The sequence below is a fragment of the Marmota marmota genome, unplaced genomic scaffold, assembly GCF_001458135.2.
Source record: "Marmota marmota marmota unplaced genomic scaffold, marMar, whole genome shotgun sequence".
Taxonomy (NCBI): Eukaryota; Metazoa; Chordata; class Mammalia; order Rodentia; family Sciuridae; genus Marmota; species Marmota marmota.
This window is the reverse complement of record NW_025999900.1, coordinates 58,212,500-58,231,141: the sequence shown is the minus strand read 5'-3', so window position 1 is coordinate 58,231,141 and position 18,642 is coordinate 58,212,500. Positions and strand designations below refer to the sequence as shown.

Below are 18,642 nucleotides of genomic sequence, written 5' to 3'. Positions count from 1 at the left end.
ATCAAATTCTCGAGAAAAATGATATAGATAAGCAGAAATGTCTAGTGATAAACAGTACTGCTTTAATTTCCTGTGACAGGTATGAAATTTCCATTTTTAAATTACAATGTTTTCTCTAAGGCATGACAATTAAAACACTCACTAGTTTTGAATTCTAGTGTATGCAGTTCCTTTAGATGTCTTAACCATAGCAATCCAACGTGTTAAAAGATTTGATTTTATTGTTTCTATAATGAAAAATGTAGGCATTTTTATAATCCTGGAGGCAGAGCTACTCCTGCCCTAGCTTTAGTGTGACTCAGTCAGCTGGTCACAGGGGGTGACCCATGAAACCACAAAGTGGAATACAGCGTTACTGAGTCACATGACTTGAAACCAGGCAGGACCAGGATCCCCTTTTCCAGACTTATTTCCTGTCACTCCCCCTGCAGTGCTCCACGCTCCCAGACCCTGGGATGCGTGCAGATCTCAGAATAGAGCCAACACCGGCACACCATTGTCTCTGCTCACGGTGCTCTCTCTGCCTTGCGTCCTCCACCCGGTCCCCATTTTCTGCTGTGGGTCTGGCCCCAGAAGCCATTCTTATTATATATCCCCTCAGTAATTGGATGTGATCCCTAAATTCTTTTACTTTTCAAAGACAAAATAGGAGGAAAGATGGGAGGAGAAAGAGAAGAACGAGGGGAAATTTCCTATATCATTTCCTAACATTCATGTGGCAAATAACTATTACACAAGGCAGAAGTTTGCACTTTTCTATTTGCTGCCTTTTCCTTATAAGAACACACACTCCTTGAAGGCAGTGCTGTGTCTTTAGATCCTTCACAGAATATGGGACATCGTCTGACATTGTAGATGCTAATTATTCATGAATGTCCTAAGTGCACTGAATTCAAATAATATTTTAGACCTTTTCTTCCATATAAAAGAAAAACTGATGAAGAACCAAAATAACAAGGAAGTGACTAGAGAAACAGGGACTATCTCTGTGTAAGTTGACTCGCTGACACCTCTAAGAAAGCAGCAAATGACAAGCAGGTGGAGGAAGAAAGTGCCCCTTCCACAAGGCCCTTCTGTGTTTGCGCTGTGAACGAGGCTGACTCCCGCAACAGCTCCACTGCGCTGCCCTCTGGCTCCCCAGTCATCACCTCAGCTCACAGTGTCACTCCTAACAGGTCTGTTGTGCATGCACGCAGCCATAGAAGGGCTAGAAAGCTGAGCCGAGGGCCAACTTCACATCCTCCTGTGCTCCCCCCTATGATCCCTCACCCTATCTCCACCAGGGGGTTTACACCCTGCCCCCCAGTCCCAGCCTGACTGAACAGTGGCCTGTTCACAGGAACCTCCCTGATGTTCCCACTGGTAGACTGCTCTCCTTCCACTGCACTTGACAGGACCCATCCTGTACTGTCACTTTCACTCCAGATGAGAGTTCATACTTGACCTCCCCTACACACAAGCAAATGGAGCATATAAAAACTTCTGATGCATCTTTGTATTCATCACATTTCCTGGTATGTCAGGCACACAGTAAATGTTTGTTAAATAAAGGTTATTTCCTGAAGATATTTAAAACAAGAGCATTCCTATAAAAACGACTATACTCTTTTGATTTATTGGAATTTAATGATCAATAGGGATTTTGCAGGTTAGTGAAGCAGTGTTGTAAACCATCTATAGGAATGAAGAAAGAGCCCAGAGAGAAATTTGGAATTCCAGGCTGGGGCACCATTGAGGAGGCAGGAAAGTCAATGCAAGAAAATTTCACCAATGCTAACTAGCACTGGGCCCTTTTCTTGTCATTACCAATGTGGGCCAAAAGTTCTGCCGGTTTCTCTGCAGGCTGGGGTAGAACGGGAGAATGCAAGGACTGTGAGGATGGGGACAGCTGTGGATCATTTGGGGGTCCAACCTCTGGATCCAGCTGGTGATGGTCTTTTGGTCTGGACACTTGTGGGCTCTGCTACACTATTGCAGGTCTAAATGAATGCCCAGATCAGCTCCCCAATCAGACTGGTGTTCTCAGGTCTCACAGGACAGAAATACCCTAAGACCAATTCATCAAGAGATAATTACAGTGGAAAGAAAGCCAAATCTCCTAGATGCTAGTGTTAGTCCTGTCCCTATGTAGGCAGATGTGATCTTAAGTCCCTTAAGCAGACTCACTAATCCCTCAGTAATTCAGTTTTTCTGTCCTTCTGTAAAGTGAAAATAATAATAATAATAATACTTTACATATATCCAGAGTTGTTAGAAGTCAGGTAATTTGCATAAACACATAATAGTACTGTGCATGTATGTATGTATTATTATATACCTATTATCATTTAATTATTCATTCCAGAAAGTGAGGAACAAGGTAAAATTAAGCACCCTATATTCATGGGGTTGACTGTTCAGTATTGTGCTAATAGAACTGCTGCATTATGTTTGTTTAATCTTCAACAGGTGTTCTAGATACCCAAGGAAAAAGAATTCCTGGTTCTGCATTGATAAAAATATATCTTATCTCTAATTTTAAAATTTCAGGTTAGCAGTTTAAAAGATTACATATTTAATTAATTAGGAAGAAAAACAAGGTGCAGAAAGCCTACTAGCATTGGCCATATGTGCCTTAAAAATAGAAAGCTCCAGAACTCCAAGCTCAAGACCCAGGTCTGTCACCAGCAAGCCTGTAACATTTGTCCTTTGTGGGAAACTCAGTTTCTCCAACTGCAAAATGAGAATGTTAGCATATCCTTAATGTTTCAGCTATAACATTCTATGAATTTTACTTATGTAAACAAAGGCCTTTAATTTGACTCATAAAAATCACAGAGGAATGCCACTTTGTAGAGCTCTGCAGAATATATCTTCTATAAAAAATAGAATTTTCTGTTTTAGTTGCTGTGTGTCTTATGTAAAGGCTAAGATCAGAAAGTCATAAATTATAAATCCAGTGCCAAAAACTTCAGCCTAAATAGCAATTAAAATTAAGTCTTGCTACATAATTAAATAGCATTTGCTTTATTTCAGGCCTAATCAATAAAAGGTCTGCACAGAGGAGCTCATTATTTAGACCAAACAAAAGTATGCTTATGAAATAGCAAGTCCTTTAGTTTCCATTTAATTGATATTTTAAACCATCTGCACAATCTTATGATTATCCTGGCATGTTTTTGTTTCAAAGTTAAAATATTCCGTGTCCAGTAAATAATAATGCAAAAAGGAACAGCATTCTGAACTTGTCTTAAAAGCTGAGCCAACTGTTTCTGAATCTAAGCAATTCTTACTCATGGTGGTGTCATATAAATTATCTTTCCATAAGTTTTAGCTACATATTTAATTTAAACAATGCTGTTCTCTGCCCCTTTACCATCTGATCATTTTGGGTGGTTAATGAGATGCCTGAAGGCTTTTCTTAACTTCAAGAAACTTGTATGTTTGCTTTCCCATGGAGATGTGAGAGGACTCTTTCAGCTGGATTGCTAAAGCAGATAATAATTGAAGACTAACTTTTCAAGTAAGCCTTAAGATAAAAAAAGAAGCTGGGATAAAATGAAGAACACTTAGGAAATTGTGTAGTAACAATCTCAAGAAGGCAACTGCAGGGGAACTGGATGCATTTCAGATTTCTAATGAAGCTTAAGATCAGAAATTCCTATTTCTATTTTTTTAAATCATAGAAAGAAGAGACATGAGCAATATGTAAATCAAGGTGGAGTGATTGTGCGAAGTGTTTTCTATACCTATTTTTTCTCATCAATTTTAAAATAGGAAATACACTATTGGCCACCATCTGCCATCTGTATTCATGATCTTCAGGGCGCTCTCTCTTCTCTCCTACTCTTGACTTCCTCACTTCCATAATACAGACTACTTCAAAGTTTCATACTTAAAACTTTCTTTCTGAGTGTCAATATCATTCTGAAAAGATTAATTTGCCAACTATCCTTAGATCAAAACCCAAATATTTTCCAACATGATACACAGGTGGTAGTTACCAAGTTTGTTTTTGACAAATAAGCAGGCTTTCAGAACCTTTACCGTCTTCCCAGTGAGTCACGGCACCATTTGTGTGGGTAACATTCAGTCTGCAATGTCCTTGCCAATATCTCTTTAACCCTTAGGCTACTTCATGGTAAGTTGTAACATATCATGGAACATCAGATGATAAGTTACACTGTACCATGCTGAATATGAGCCTATGAACCTCCAAAAATGAAAATCCTCCTTGCTCTGAGAAACAGAAATGCATGTAGAGTTGCAAAGAATCAGGAATGGCTAAGGGGATGATGAGCGGATGATGGTGGTTCAAATGTATAACCTCTTAAAATGTGAATCAAATGTATGTTTTGTCTATAGCAGATATAGACAAGTATGTAAACATAATATTTCTATGTGTAAATACACATAGAAATATGTACTATGATAGTTCTAGTCATACTAGCTTCTGGGAAAAGGTGCATACTGGGACAATATGATGCTTCTTACTGGACCAAAAGTTAAAGGGATCAAAAATCATCTGCTGGGAATATGGAAAGAATTTCCATATCAGGGACTCAAACATTTGAGCATGGGGGGTAAGAAGACCCTTTGGAAGTCTCAGATTCTAAGAATATCACTCTGGTCCAGTTAGAGACACCGGATTCTTTACCTTGTCCACCTGTGATAGACACTTGCATACGGCCCTTCAACGTCAGAAGTACCCACCTGGTGTTTGTTCAGGTGTCCCACCGAGGGCTGGAGCAGACTGCTCATGCCTGGTCAACCTCATAGCTTAAAAATCAACAACAACTCTATTTAAATAAGCATTACAGACAACTTGAGTCTAGAAAAAACACTCAGTGCTAACTGCACTGATAGCAGAAACAAGTTCCTACTTGTAATTAACATTACATAAATGATGTTTATGCAACCAAAGTTTTGTGGTTTTATAGGGATCTCAAGAAGATCCTTCAATGTTACTTCAGTTCTTAAATCTTTAAAATTGTCTTGTGAATTAACTAACAGGAAATAATAATAAATAAACTTCATATACCAAACTGATGAGCTAGGTTAGAAAAGATCTGGGAAACAGATCTTTTAATTAATTTATTTAATTGAGGTACTGGTTTCTAGGATCTGAAACAGCTTCTTCTGAGGCCTCACACTACTCCAGGTCATTCCTAAATGGTCACCTGTGATTATCTTTGCTTCCTGAAAAACTGGTTTAGTGATTACTTAAAGGGCTTTCATTGACTCTTCCCAAGTTCAAAATACCACATTCCCATAGCTTGTCATAAAATAGAGAAAATGTAATAAAATAAAATCATATTTATGATTAAAAATGACCATGTTATATAAGGCTGTTTTCTAAGAAATAGCAGTGTAAAAGCAAATCTTTTAGCTTCTGACAGGGTAAGAAATGTGTTTTAGGTGTTATTAACTTTATAGGCTTTATTTAAAGATTTAATCATTGAATAGTTTTAACAAGTTAGTAATATATTTAAATATACTTGTTCATTAATATGATGATTTAGTTAAGAATTTTTAATTGTAACTCTTGTACCATTGCTAAACATTAGAGTTTATCTAGTCTTTGATTAATTTATGGGAAAGTTTATTCTCTTTAAAAATGCAATATAAAGAAAAAACTTTATAAAACAAGTATAGATGATTTTAAAAAAACAGGCAATGAAGCTTGTTTTAATTATCTGGTGAAGCTGAGTAGGAACCAACTTCTCCTCAGTCTGATTTTTCTTTTTCAAAAACAGCCATGATTACTGGTTTGAGGGCTCACATGGCTTCTCCTAGAATGCATGAGGAGAAAATGCATTCCAAAATTCAGCTCTACATGTCTAGCTGCACAGATCTAAACATCTACATCTTATTTAGAAAAGTGCTTAAGTTACAAGGCTGGTGTGCATACTTTCACATTCTAGAACTTAGAAACCAAGTTTCATGCCAAGCTTCAGTGGATTTTCTGCCTTCTACATTTCAAGACAATTTGCCACTGGATCAGGGCTTTGCTGCACCCATTTACATCCCTGGTGATTTTCTAGGGAATCTAAAAGCCAAACTTGTTGAACAAGCTCAGTTTGCCAAATTTGCTACTCTCTGTGAACATTCAACAAGACACATCAGCCTCAGAAAGACATAAACAGATTTAATGAAGAATGGAAGAATATACTCAACGAATTTTGGAGGTCAGAGTCTCAGGGAGGGACAGGGCCCTCTTGGATTCTGCAGGTCCTTTCACACTGTCCCTCAGAGATCGCACACTCTTCTGGCGGTTCCTTGCAAAGCGAGCCCTCTTGATCTTCCACAATGCGGCGTCACTGAGGTTAGCAACATTGGTCCTCACAGCAGTAATGGCTTTGCAAAAGGAATTAAAGAGGTTACGTGGTTGGTGCTACTGCAAATGAGTACTACCACTTTGGAAATGAGATTCCTCCAAAGACCAAGAAAGGAACTACCATATGACCAACTATTCCACTCCTCGGTATTTACCCAGAAGAACTAAAATCAGTATACTACAGTGATATATGCATACCAATGTTTATAGCAGTGCAATTCACAATAGCCAAGGAAGGGAACCAACCTAGGTGTCTGTAAACAGATAAATGGATAAAGAAAACGTGTGTATACATTGTAAGTTTTAGCAGAAAAAGTGTACACAATGGAGTTCTTCTCAGCCATAAAGAATAAAATTGTGACATTTGCTGGTAAATGACTGTAGCTGGAGAACATCATGTTAAGTGAAACAAGCCAGACTCAAAGTCAAGGTGGATTGTTTTCTCTCACATGCATAAGCTAGAGAGAAATTTAAAAATGTAAAAAGGGGGTGGGGTGAGATCCCATGAAAATGGGAGAACAGTGGAGTAGAAGAAAGGAGTTGAGGGAGGAGCAATGGGGAAAGGGGAGGGATTGCAGAAAGAAATTGACTGAATTACACTATGTATATGTATGAATGTATTACAATTAATTCCATTTTATGTATATCTATAAAGCATCAATTTAAAAATAAATAAATAGAAGGAAGAACAGTGGAGTAGAGAGAGGGAAATAGAAAGAGGGAGGAGGGAAGGGAAGGTGGATTGAAGGTGGGGGCTCAGATGGAGCAAACTATATTATATGCATGAATGAATATGTCAAAATGAACCCCACTATTATGTATAATGTACTAATAAAAACATTTTTAAAAGTGAGGTTATTATTTTTCTTCACTGCTATGTAATAAGGTAGTTTGAAACACTCCAAATGTGTTTTTTCAGTATTAAAAGATATATTTCATGGGTGCATGAGTCCTCCTTCTCCCCCTATGATAAGTCCTAAATTTTAAAAAATCATGATTGCTGTCCATTGTAGCCATCATCTATAATCTTTCTGTTTAGACCACCAGATTAAATTAGACAATTTTGCTATCTTTTCCCCCATCTATTTAGAGCTATAAGCAACTCATTAATAAGTATACAAGAGCTTGCAAGGTGCAAATATATCTACAAAAATGCTAATAAACAATAGATGCATAATGATTGAAAAATATTTAAGGAATACACAATCACAAATGGTTATCACAGGTCTTCAAGGAAATGAGAATAATTTTTATTTTGGAATACCAGTATATACTTAAATCTATGGATTAGTTTAATAGATGTTTAATAAACATTTGATGAGTTCAGTATACATGAAATCAAGGCATCCTTCTACACACCAAGTATCTTCTGCTTCCCTAAAAAGAACACGGACTGTGACTATTTACAAGTTTTTTGTTTTACTTACTTGTAGGAAAAGGAAATTCTTTGTTACAATCCAAATGAAGTTGAGCTTCCAAAGAAAGAGTCTCAAACCTATTGACAAAGAATTCCCAGCTCAAAGCAGGAATATCTTGCTTAAGAAAATGCAAGAGTAAAAGCTTGCTCAATATTGTCGGCCGGTCTTTCACCACAGTATCAAACTGAAAGTCAAGACAAAGACAAAGGCCCTGGAAAAGAAGGGAAAAAAGAAAGTCAAATGAAAATATCTATGGTACATCAATGGCAATATACTAAACAGGTCCATAAACAAGGCAACCTCCTCCATCCACACTTATAAGCAGAATTATTCAAGTGAATTTTTTTTTTTTTTTTGTAGCAGGGATTAAACTCAGGGTTATGAAACCACTCAGTCACATCCCCAGCCCTTTTCATATTTTATTTAGAGACAGGGTACAGCTAAGTTGTTTAGGGCCTCACTAAGTTGCTGAGGCTGGCTTTCAATTTGGCAATCCCCCTGTCAGCCTCCCAAACTGCTGGGATTACAGGCATATGCCACAGCGCCCAGCTTGAAATCTCTTTTTAAAATTTTTTTTTTTAGTTATACATGGACATAATATCTTTATTTTGTTTATTTATTTTTATGTGGTGCTGATGTTCCATCCCAGGGCCTCAATGTAGGGGGCAAGTGCTCTGCCACTAAACCCCAGCCCCAGCCCCAAATCTTTTTTGATGGTAAGTTTTGGCAGGAAATATAAAAAGGCAGAAGAGAAGCTCCTCCTAATTGGAGAATATCTCTTGAATTTTGCTTCAGAAATGTGAATGATATGTATGTTATTCATTTTCTAATGCATTAAATAATAACTATTCAATTCAAATACCCCCAAGCCCTCAAGGCAGTGTGTCCTTGTTTTTGTTTTTTTTGGTCTGGAGTTTCATTAAGAAAAACCTGTTTTCAAAGCTACATTTCATTCTGACTAGAGTGAGATGAAATCTCAGTGTAGTTTTAATTTGCAGTTCTTTAATTGTTAGAGATGTTGAACATTTTTTCATGTATTTGTTGATCATTCATATTTCTTCTTTGGAGAAGGATCTGTTCAGTTCCTTTGCCCATTTATTGACTAGGTTATTTGTGGGGTTTTTGACGTTAAGCTTTTTGAGTTCTTTGTATATCCTGGAAATTCATTCCCTATTTGAGGTGCAGGTGGAAAAGATTACATTTCTAGCAATTAGAGAAATGCAAATTAAAACCACACTGAGATTTTATCTCACTCCAGTCAGTCAAGAATATAAGTAACAACAAATGTTGGTGAGGATGTAGGAAAAAGGCACACTCATACATGCTGGTGGGACTGCAAATTGGTGCAACTACTCTGGAAAGCAGTATGGAGATTCCTCAGAAAATCTGATATAGAATTAACATTTGACCCAGTTATCTCACTCCTCAGTATATATCTAAAGGACTTAAAATCAGCATACTAATGACCAATATAATTCTGCAACATGTACACTCAGAAAAATGAGAAATTATATTTCATCTATGTCTGATATATCAAAGTGCATAACTGCATTCTACTGTCATGTATGACTAATTAAAACAAATAATTTTTAAAAAAAAAATCAGCATACTACAGTGACATGGTCACATCAATGCTTACTGCAGCTCAATTCACAATAGCTAAGCTATGAAACCAACCAACATACCCATCAACAAATGAATGGATAAAGAAATTGTGGTATATATAAACAATGGAATATCACTCAGACATAAAGAGTGACTTTATGACATTTTCCAGTAAATGGATGGATCTAGAGACCATAATGCTAAGTGAAATAAGCCAATCCCCCAAAAAACAAAGATCAAATATTCTCTCTGATAAGTGGATGCTAACACACAACAAGGGGGAGGGGAAGAATACAAGTTCAGTAGATCAGACAAAGGGGAACAAAAGAGAAGGAAGGGGGATAGGAATAGGAAAGACAGTAGAATAAATCTAACATAATTTTCCTGTGTACATGTATAAAAATACCTACGTGAATCCACCATCGTACCCACTCACAGGAATGGGGTCCTAGTATAGGACATATTTCATGCTTATATAATTTTATCAAAATGGATTCTACTGTCATGTACAACTAACAAGAACCAACAACAACAAAAGCTACATTTCTGAATTCACATGAAGATATTATTAAATTCCCTTTCACTTCTAAATTGCATGGTTCTCTAAAAGTCACTTTGTCTTTTTGGAATGTGAGTGGAACAGACTTAAAAAATCAAAGTTGGGGGCTGGGCTACAGCTCAGTTGTAGATCACTTGCCTAGCATGTGTGAGGCCCTGGGTTCAACCCTCAGCACCATATAAAAATAAATAAATAAATAAACAAACAAATAAAATAAAAGCATTCTGTTCATCTACAACTACAAAAAATTAAAAAAAAAAATCAGAGTAGAAATAGATGGAGAATCCCCTTCTCTATTCCATGAGTTTACCATTTCACCTCTCTTCAATTGAGTGAAATTTAAAAGCTGTAATTCATTCAACCATCTCATTTACTCATTTAACTGTAATCTAACAAGTGCCTCTTATATTCCAGGCCCTGAGCAGAGTGGGACATAGAATTCCTGGTAAGACATCAGAGAAGACTCCAGAAGACAGCTGGGGTTTATAAAGGAAAGCGGGCCACAGGCAGCACACTCTTACATTTTGTCAGATCCTGAAGAGTTTGTCCTTGCTTCTTGGTCTTAAATTATAGGAAAAAAAAAGCCACACCACATTGGGAGGCAGTGTGTACACACAAACACCTGCATGCACACACAGTTAAAAACATGGACTTAATTATGAATCAAACCTGAGTTTGTTCTGCCACAACTAGCTATGTGACTCTGACGTACTTTACCTTTCTAACCCTTAGTTTCTCATTTGTAAAATGGGAGCGCACAAAAGGGTATTGTGAATATGAATAAGCTAAGGCATGATGGAACACTTTTAATACAGGGCATTGGCAACATAGTGTCTATTTGACAAGTGTTAGCTCTTGCCCTAATTGTTAGTTTTGATAACAATGGCAAAATAACAAATCTGTATCAATATGGAGAAACAGTAGAGATTTTAGTCTTGATTCTCTCAAACTGATTTACTCTGTGCCCTTCAATTAGACCTGTCTCTCCAGGACTTGTAAAATTTCTGAAGTTTAGTAAACAGGTGCCACAGGAGATAAATGTACGACTCTCTCAAGGTCTTGTATCACGTTTGTGACGTTTCATTTTGGTGGCACACTTGCCTTCTCCAGCTTTACTTTGATTGCTATTATGATTCATCTGCTTTCTCTTAGCATCTATCCTGTAATGACAGGGGCTTCCAGCCTAGCAGCCAACAAAATGGCCTAGGATAAACCAGCCTAGTTTAAAAAGGTGCTACACACAACAAAAAGTTATGCAATAGTTACCGCTATCAAAGAGTGAGGTCAACAGGTGGTCAACAAAACTAAAATGAAAGAGCCAACAAAAAAGAATAAAGGGGCATCTCTGAATATCTGAATAAGGGTCAAGCTCTGGGATGATCTTCAATTTAAATACTTATACTGTATGGGTAGAGATTGGGGGCAAATAACTCATCTTTTTGTTTGTTTTTGATAAAATTTAACAAACCTGCCTTCAAACACACCCACAGAATTTCCACGTTACCATCATTGTCATCCATATTGTATTTATACAATGTCATGGTCTGAAGGTCGTGTTCCCCCCAAAATTTATTTGTTGAAACTTAATCACCATTGTGATCGTAATAGGAGGTGGGGCCCTTGAGAGATGATGAGGTAATGTTGGTGGGATCCTCATGAAGGGAATTAGTGTCCTTTTAAAAGAGGCCCCAGAAATAGTGAAAGGCACCAACCGTGAACCAAGCCCTGACCAGATACTGAAATCTGCCAGCACCCTCTAGAACTAGGACGAGTAAATTTCTATTGTTATATAAGCTACTCCATTTATGGTGTTTTATTATAGCAAGCCTGAAAGACTTTGACAAATACCTCAGTAGTGGAACTGGCACAGACCATCTGCAGAACAAATATTACACATCATACATCACCTGCAATGCTGGCCTCTTTATGGTGTCGAGCAGGAGACCTGCCCTGGTAGCCACTGCAGGGTTGACATCTTCCACGGCTGTCAGAAAGCAGCAGAAGGCGTGTGCCAGGGAGTACTTTAGCAGGTGGTTTTTGGTCACTGAGTGAATATCCAGAAATCTACAAATTACAGCCACTTTTTCCACTGCAATGTAAAATACAGAGGACAAAATGTACAGAGGTACATATTACTCTTACTCTGAGAACTGAACCCACGAGAAAAAGTTAACTCAGGGACCCACATGGCAACGGTAAACACCAAAGGGAGATCCCCGTGCCCGTCTCCAGTGTTGTTTCATCTGCAGCAGAGGCCGTTCCCACTCGGGGCAGTGCCTTCCTGCTGACGTAGCTCTTCACTTGATGTACCTCTTAGTCATTGTCTAGGCTTTTTAAATGGTCTTTCTCTTTGTTTAACTTTCAGTTCCATTTCAAACTACTCAAAATGTCTTTCTGCTCACTTGTGTGGCCATTCCATGGGAGCTCTGAGGACCACAGCAGGGAAGAAGAGGCACCCACCAGGCCAGGCGCCAGGTTTGGGTCTACTCTTAATGGTCATGATGTGAAATGACAGATAATTTCCTGTGGCTGCAGAAGCCACACATTTCTTCCAGGATACAAATATACCCTCGTTTAATGAATTTCAAATTATTCTTCAAATCTATGTAAAATTATTCTAGCCATTCTTACAGAACAATCTCATAAAAAAATTTTCATACCAAGCACAGCAATACAGTGTGATGTGAATAAAGACATTTTAGTACTTTGATTAAGCTATTCTGGAATCCTAGAATATTCTTTCTACTCTTTTATCCTTGTTGACATTCTACCATTCCTATTAATTGCTGAGGTTCTATCTGTTCAATGAAGTCCCTCTGACCTTCCACCCAATGAACTCCTGTAAAAAATACTACTCATTTTCACATTATTAATTTACATCTGGCATCTGTATATTCATCTTACATACCCATAGGACATGTGTTCTTTAGTGTTCTTACATTATGTCTTTTATTTTTTATCAACTTCATATATGCTTGTATTTGGGCTCCTCAATTAAGTTGGAAGGCTTTTGATGGTAAAAATTTTCTCATACATTTTCTTATACTCACTTTTACCACTCCCATAGTACCTCTTACATGTAGTATTTATTCAGTAAATTCATGGATTCACTTGTTTTTAAAATATTTATTAAGAATGTATGTGTTTTATGTATTTGAAATTAAGGGACTATTGTAAGCAGTTGTGGGGAAAGGAAGTAAATGGAAGACTTTCCACATTCACAACTCTTGACTTCAAGGTCAAATTATCTAAAAGCAATAAGACAGATACAACTAGTTGAAATGTAATACAAAACTCTAATGGAGTACAAATAAAATGTAAAGAGAGATCAGGGAATAAAGAAACTACTTTCTACTGAGATCACCTTGAAGGTGGAACTCAATGGTGGCATAGATAAAATGAAGATGGCATTTGGACAGGGACTAGAATGGAAGATGATTTCAGACAGAGAATAGAGAATGGCCAAGACACTGGGCCAAGGGAAGCAAGAAGCAATGGGCAAATGACAACGGTACAAGTAGAAAGGAGAGTGGCAAACCAGGCGGCAAACACTTGCAGTTAGGCGATGGGGAAATTTGTACAGCAGTTGAAGGAGCCTGAATATTTTTATTCTCTAGACATTGAGAACTCATTAAAAATTTTTATTTGAAAAGTAACATAATCAGAGCCATGATTCAGAAGACTAATCTGGCAATAATCTAATCCTTAAATTGGAATGAAGAAGCATATTTAAATATTTATCTGCTTTATTTGCATTTAAATACAAATTCCCTATAAAACATTGCAAATGCCATGCAGATTTTTGCTAGAAAATTTTACCCTACAACATCTAATTTCCTACACCATCATGAACTGGCATATTAACTAGTCCCTGGGATTTGTGTGAATGTCAAAAAGCAAGAACTCTTTGAAGTGGCCAGAGTGTAGGAAACTGTTAACTCATCTAATGGGACTTCCATTTCTGGGTCAAACTTTTGAGACACTAAAATACGTGGAACCATTCTTATAAGCAACACTCTGGCAATCCAAACCCTGCTTGCTGCCCCTGAGAACAATGAGCCAGAAGATATAAAGTTCCAAGAAAACATCCAAGGTCCTTCTCTACCACTTTATTCTGAGAATTTGCCATTTTATGCACTAGCAAATTAGACCCTTCATGCACCAGACTTGGTTCTTTGTGCCTCGATGGCAAGACCAGAAGGAATTCTCAAACCTTACTGAATTACCTGAAAACTTGTTTAAAATCTAGATTCCTATCCTCACCACTACCCTGAGATTCTGATTCAGTACGTTAGGGTGGGGCTCAATAACTTTTATTTTTAACAGATATCTCAGTAACTCTGATACAAGTTACCTACATTATTTATAAACCAAATGGACACATTTGGGAGTAAAAAAGGGGGGGTTAACTAATTATGCCTGGATAATGTCAAACACTCTGTAAAACTGTGTGGAGGAGACTCAGTTGAGGAACACCAGCCATCAGGAGAATGTCCCTTAAATGGCAGGAGGAGGAAGGAGGCCAAAAACAGATGTCAGAACTGGACATCTGGTTTACATTATGAGCAGAGAATTTTTAAGCTAATACAGAAGTACCTGCTTCAAACCTCATCTTCCAGTCTTTGCTGTTAAAGTTGCTGTTTATGATAGTCCAGAAGATGTCAGCACCATGAGGAAGGGACAGAGCATGGAGGAGGAGAGGGACCGCCAGTGAAGAGAGCTGGGAGAACTCGGACTTGACGACTCTCCACAGGCTGAGGAGTCAAGAGAAGCAAAGTGGTGAGAGTTTATTGTTTCCCGGAAAAACGTCCTCTTATCTTAGCTCCTGGTGAGTATAGTTAATTGTCAGCTGTTAGGGATGCTTTCAGTGAAATTACATTCATCCGCAAGACTATAATCCTCTGATAACATTTTCTATACTGTTATATTAATTTTTTTAAAGAAATCACTTTCATATAACAATACAGAAAAATACCTATTACATTTTTAACATAAAATTAAAATTTGCATATTACAAATTTCAGCTACAAAAATAAACAATGACTTAATATACAAAACTGGCATTAGTTAAGATGATGGGGTGATACATGATTTTTAGCATTTTTCTTTTAATGAACAGCTGTAAAGTTTTGTTGGTTTTGCCTGCCCAGCAGCCCTGTCCCCTTATTATGGCAAAGAACAACTATTTTTCTATTAAAAACAGCCTCTGCAGGAACTGGCAGTATTGTCAATCAAGCTCCCCCACTCCCCTATCATGAGGGTGAACCCAAAATACAATAGTCTTTCAATACCCAGAACAGTGACCAGTCTTACAAGTGGGCATATGTTTCAAGCATGGGAATGTCCAAGTGTTTGTTCAGAGAGCAATATTGTCTCTGGGAGAGAAAAGATCTCTCTCTTTCTGAAATCTCAGGAAGAAAGGGCAGTGTCAGTAAGGGGCTGCCAGAGGCTCTCTTTCCCACTTCTCAGGACAGCCTGCCTGGGGAGAAGCCAACACTTGGTTCTACCTAATAAGCAAGACGGACCTAGGCTAAGTGATGGGGTAGGTGGGGAAAGCAAAAAGACAGGGGACAGAGGAAGGTCCCTGGTAATACCTTGCCCCTGATAAGTTTAAGCTAAGACCCTATCAAGCCCTACCAGAATAATTCTCAATATATTTTGGGTTCAATTTTTCATTTAACTATATGAAGCATGCCTTTTATTGGTTTTCTTTGTTATTTGAAGGATTTTTTTTTTCATATGTGGCTCCAGAGTTAGTACCAGAAGCAATACTATTTGTTGTCGTGAGTCATTCATGAGCTGTGTGTGTGAGCTATGCGCATTTGAGCATATGAGGGGACGGGTCTGGTGTCGAGCACTTATTGGGCTATGCAACACAAGTGTGCCTTTTCTCTCACTCTGCCTATGATCCCATATAGCACCTGAAATGGACATGACTTGACAAAATGTCAATCAATCACCTGACCACAAGACATCACCAAGCAAGCCTCTACCCTTCGAAACCCATCCCTTGCCTTATTTGGGTGGAACATTTTATAGAATGTCTTTTCCTCAATAAGTAGAGGGGTTTGGGGTGTGCTGGCTCTCTTGCTTGCCTCTCTTGCTCCCCTTGCCCTCTTTCCAGCATGGAAGGTGATCTTTGAGGTCACAGAGCCATCCCTGACCCCAGCAATTAAGAAAAAGGTATTTTCATGTTTGTGTAGTTTCTTTGCCACTTTCTTAGTTATTGATAAATAACTCGGATCATCTTGTCAGCCTGGCCAGCTGGCAACAATTAGTGACTTTAAAAAGCTTATAATGAGGGCTGGATTGTAGCTCAGCGGTAGAGTGGTTGCCTAGCAAGTATGAGGCACTAGGTTCGATTCTCAGCACCACATATAAATAAATTTTAAAAAGGTCCATCAACAACTTAAAAAAAAAAAAGCTTATAATGTACCGCAGAGAGATGAGCAGAATGTCACTTTCTCTCTCTTCTTTGCAGAAAGCATACTGACATACAACACAATAAATTTGCCTGCTAATCAGAAGACATGCCAGAACTATAGCATAAAAAAGAGCCATTTTCAAACACCATCAGTTCAACCTGAGTACTGGAAGTCAGACAAACGTGGGTCTAATCCCAGCACTGCCGTCAATCAGCTGTATAACCAAGGGCAAAGTTTTCAACTCCTCTGAACTCCCGGTTCCTCCCAATGTGGGCTGATGCAGGGTGCTTGGCATACAGGAGTTATTCAAAGACCTTGAACTACCATCATCCCTGTGAGGGAGCATGATGATGTTTCTATGAAGAATGAAGAGGAAAGAGAAGACATAATTGCCACTTTGTGGAACTTTCAACTTAGATAAAGGAGGCGAACCACACACAGAACCTCCAGAACACCATGCTAGGACGAGAAGCTGGATCTGGACTGTCCTGTTGGCTGTTGAAGTCCTCTAAGGCAGCTTGGGTGGAAAAGAGGAAGACTGTCCTTTCCCAGACTCCTTCATTGTCATGATGTTAGGGTGGGACTTTGAGGAAAAAGCTTAGACTAAGTACCCCAAAAGCACAGCATCAATAATCCATTAGGCTTGGGCACATTTTTCTGTGGGGAATACTTCAGTAACTGAAGTCTGCCTATTAAGAATCCCCACTCCTCTAGAATTAACAGAACATCTGCCCTGACTGTTCCATCACTGATTCTGACCATATTTGCAGCTTGTCTCATCTTTGGCCTGAACCTTTCAGATCATCCTCACTCTTCCCCACATCCAGGTCAGCATGTCTACCTCTCAGCTCCTTCCTCCCGCTACACCTGGATAATCCCTATTTTATGATGAGGAAACCTCTGTAGCCTCTCCACCTTTCCTTCTGTCATTCCTCTGCCTTTCCCATAGGTGCTTCTGTAGTGGGTTGAATAGTGTCCCCCAAAATTCATGTCCACCTAGAACTTCAGAATGTTACCTTACTTAGAATAGACATAATTAGTTAAGGCAAGTTCATACTGAATTAAGATGGGCCCTAAATCTAATGACTGGTGGCCTCATAAGAAGAGGAAAGACAGAACACGCAGGAAATATGCTCTTTACAGCTGGGTCCCAACCTACTTCTCTGGCCTCTTTTTTCCTTATTATCTCACAAAACCACACCATGAATCATGAAGCAAAAATGAAACCTTGGCATCACCTAGGCTGGCCTTGCTCATTTCTCACCTCCTCTTTGCAACTCCATCCTCTGGTTGCTCTTAACACTTATGCTTCCCCAAAAAGGTTCTACCTATCTCCAAACTTATCAACCAAAATTCTTTGCTGTAGTACCCAAACGGTCTCTACTGCTCAGCCCTTCACCAGCCATTCATCCAGAAAAGAGCTCACCCACCTGTGAATTGTGCAAAATAGTCACTTATCACATTCCCTTGGGTTACACATATATACATATTTGGGTGTGTGTGTGTGTGTGTGCACATGTGTATAAAATGACCATGTGTCTTAGTTTATCCAAGATCTTAGTTTATCCTGTTGTTTTGATATTATTGTGAAGGCCATCCCACTTTAATCTAAAAAGTAGACCAATTTAAATAATAAAATATGTGATCATCTTCTGTATACTGAGAATTAATCCCTTCTAGACAAGACTACAAACTCCCCAAGTGCCTAGAATAGTAATATATACAGTGAACACTCATTATATTTTTTGAATGAGTAAATAAATAAGTGAACAAAATAAGTAAAGACAGACTTGGTTTTGTCTCCTAGTTACCCTTAACCTGAAGGAACCTTTTTCCTTTTCCTTTTTTATCATTTTTCCTTTTGTCTCATCTTATTCTCTTACATGTAAAATGAGGATAATATTTTTTTGACTTGCTGCCAGGAAAACTCTAACAGTTATTTTAAGGTCCTCCAGAAGAAAGCACTGTATATCCAGGGCAATATTTTATTATTATTCTCAAAATGCCTCAGCAGTGCCTAAGAAAATAACTTTCCAGACAATGCATGGAGGGATTTTAGATGTCTATTAGCAGTTCCATTTCACGTGAGAAAATGAGTAAATCCTTACTTAGTTATACTAAGTAATTATTAAATTATCTGTTGACTTTTTATAGGGCATGCTTTATTCTTAACCCATATAACAACTAAAAGGCATAAAAGTAACCCGTGTTTTACTTTTTAATATTCCTACAGTATCTAGCAAGTGAACATAATCTTCATATTGACATAGTTTAATATCAGGTGAAATAAAATAAATAAAAGTAGTTCCATAGGTAATA

The 18,642-nt window shown here is 38.1% G+C and overlaps 1 protein-coding gene across 16 annotated transcripts in view; it reads right to left on the bottom strand.

The window, feature by feature from the left end:
- The window catches only part of Unc79 (unc-79 homolog, NALCN channel complex subunit), a 258,968-nt gene that overhangs the window by 93,036 nt on the left and 147,290 nt on the right, over positions 1–18,642 (bottom strand). For 10 of the 16 annotated variants that reach the window (XM_048799242.1, XM_048799233.1, XM_048799243.1 and 7 more), the window contains 5 exons: positions 14,495–14,652; positions 11,806–11,987; positions 7,744–7,945; positions 6,157–6,336; positions 4,693–4,758 (listed from right to left, as the gene is read on the bottom strand). In XM_048799242.1, the coding sequence (XP_048655199.1) occupies positions 4,693–4,758; positions 6,157–6,336; positions 7,744–7,945; positions 11,806–11,987; positions 14,495–14,652 (788 nt within the window). The remainder of the gene's footprint in view (positions 1–4,692; positions 4,759–6,156; positions 6,337–7,743; positions 7,946–11,805; positions 11,988–14,494; positions 14,653–18,642) is intronic. The other 6 variants (XM_015495035.2, XM_048799236.1, XM_048799234.1 and 3 more) reach the window with 1 other exon arrangement.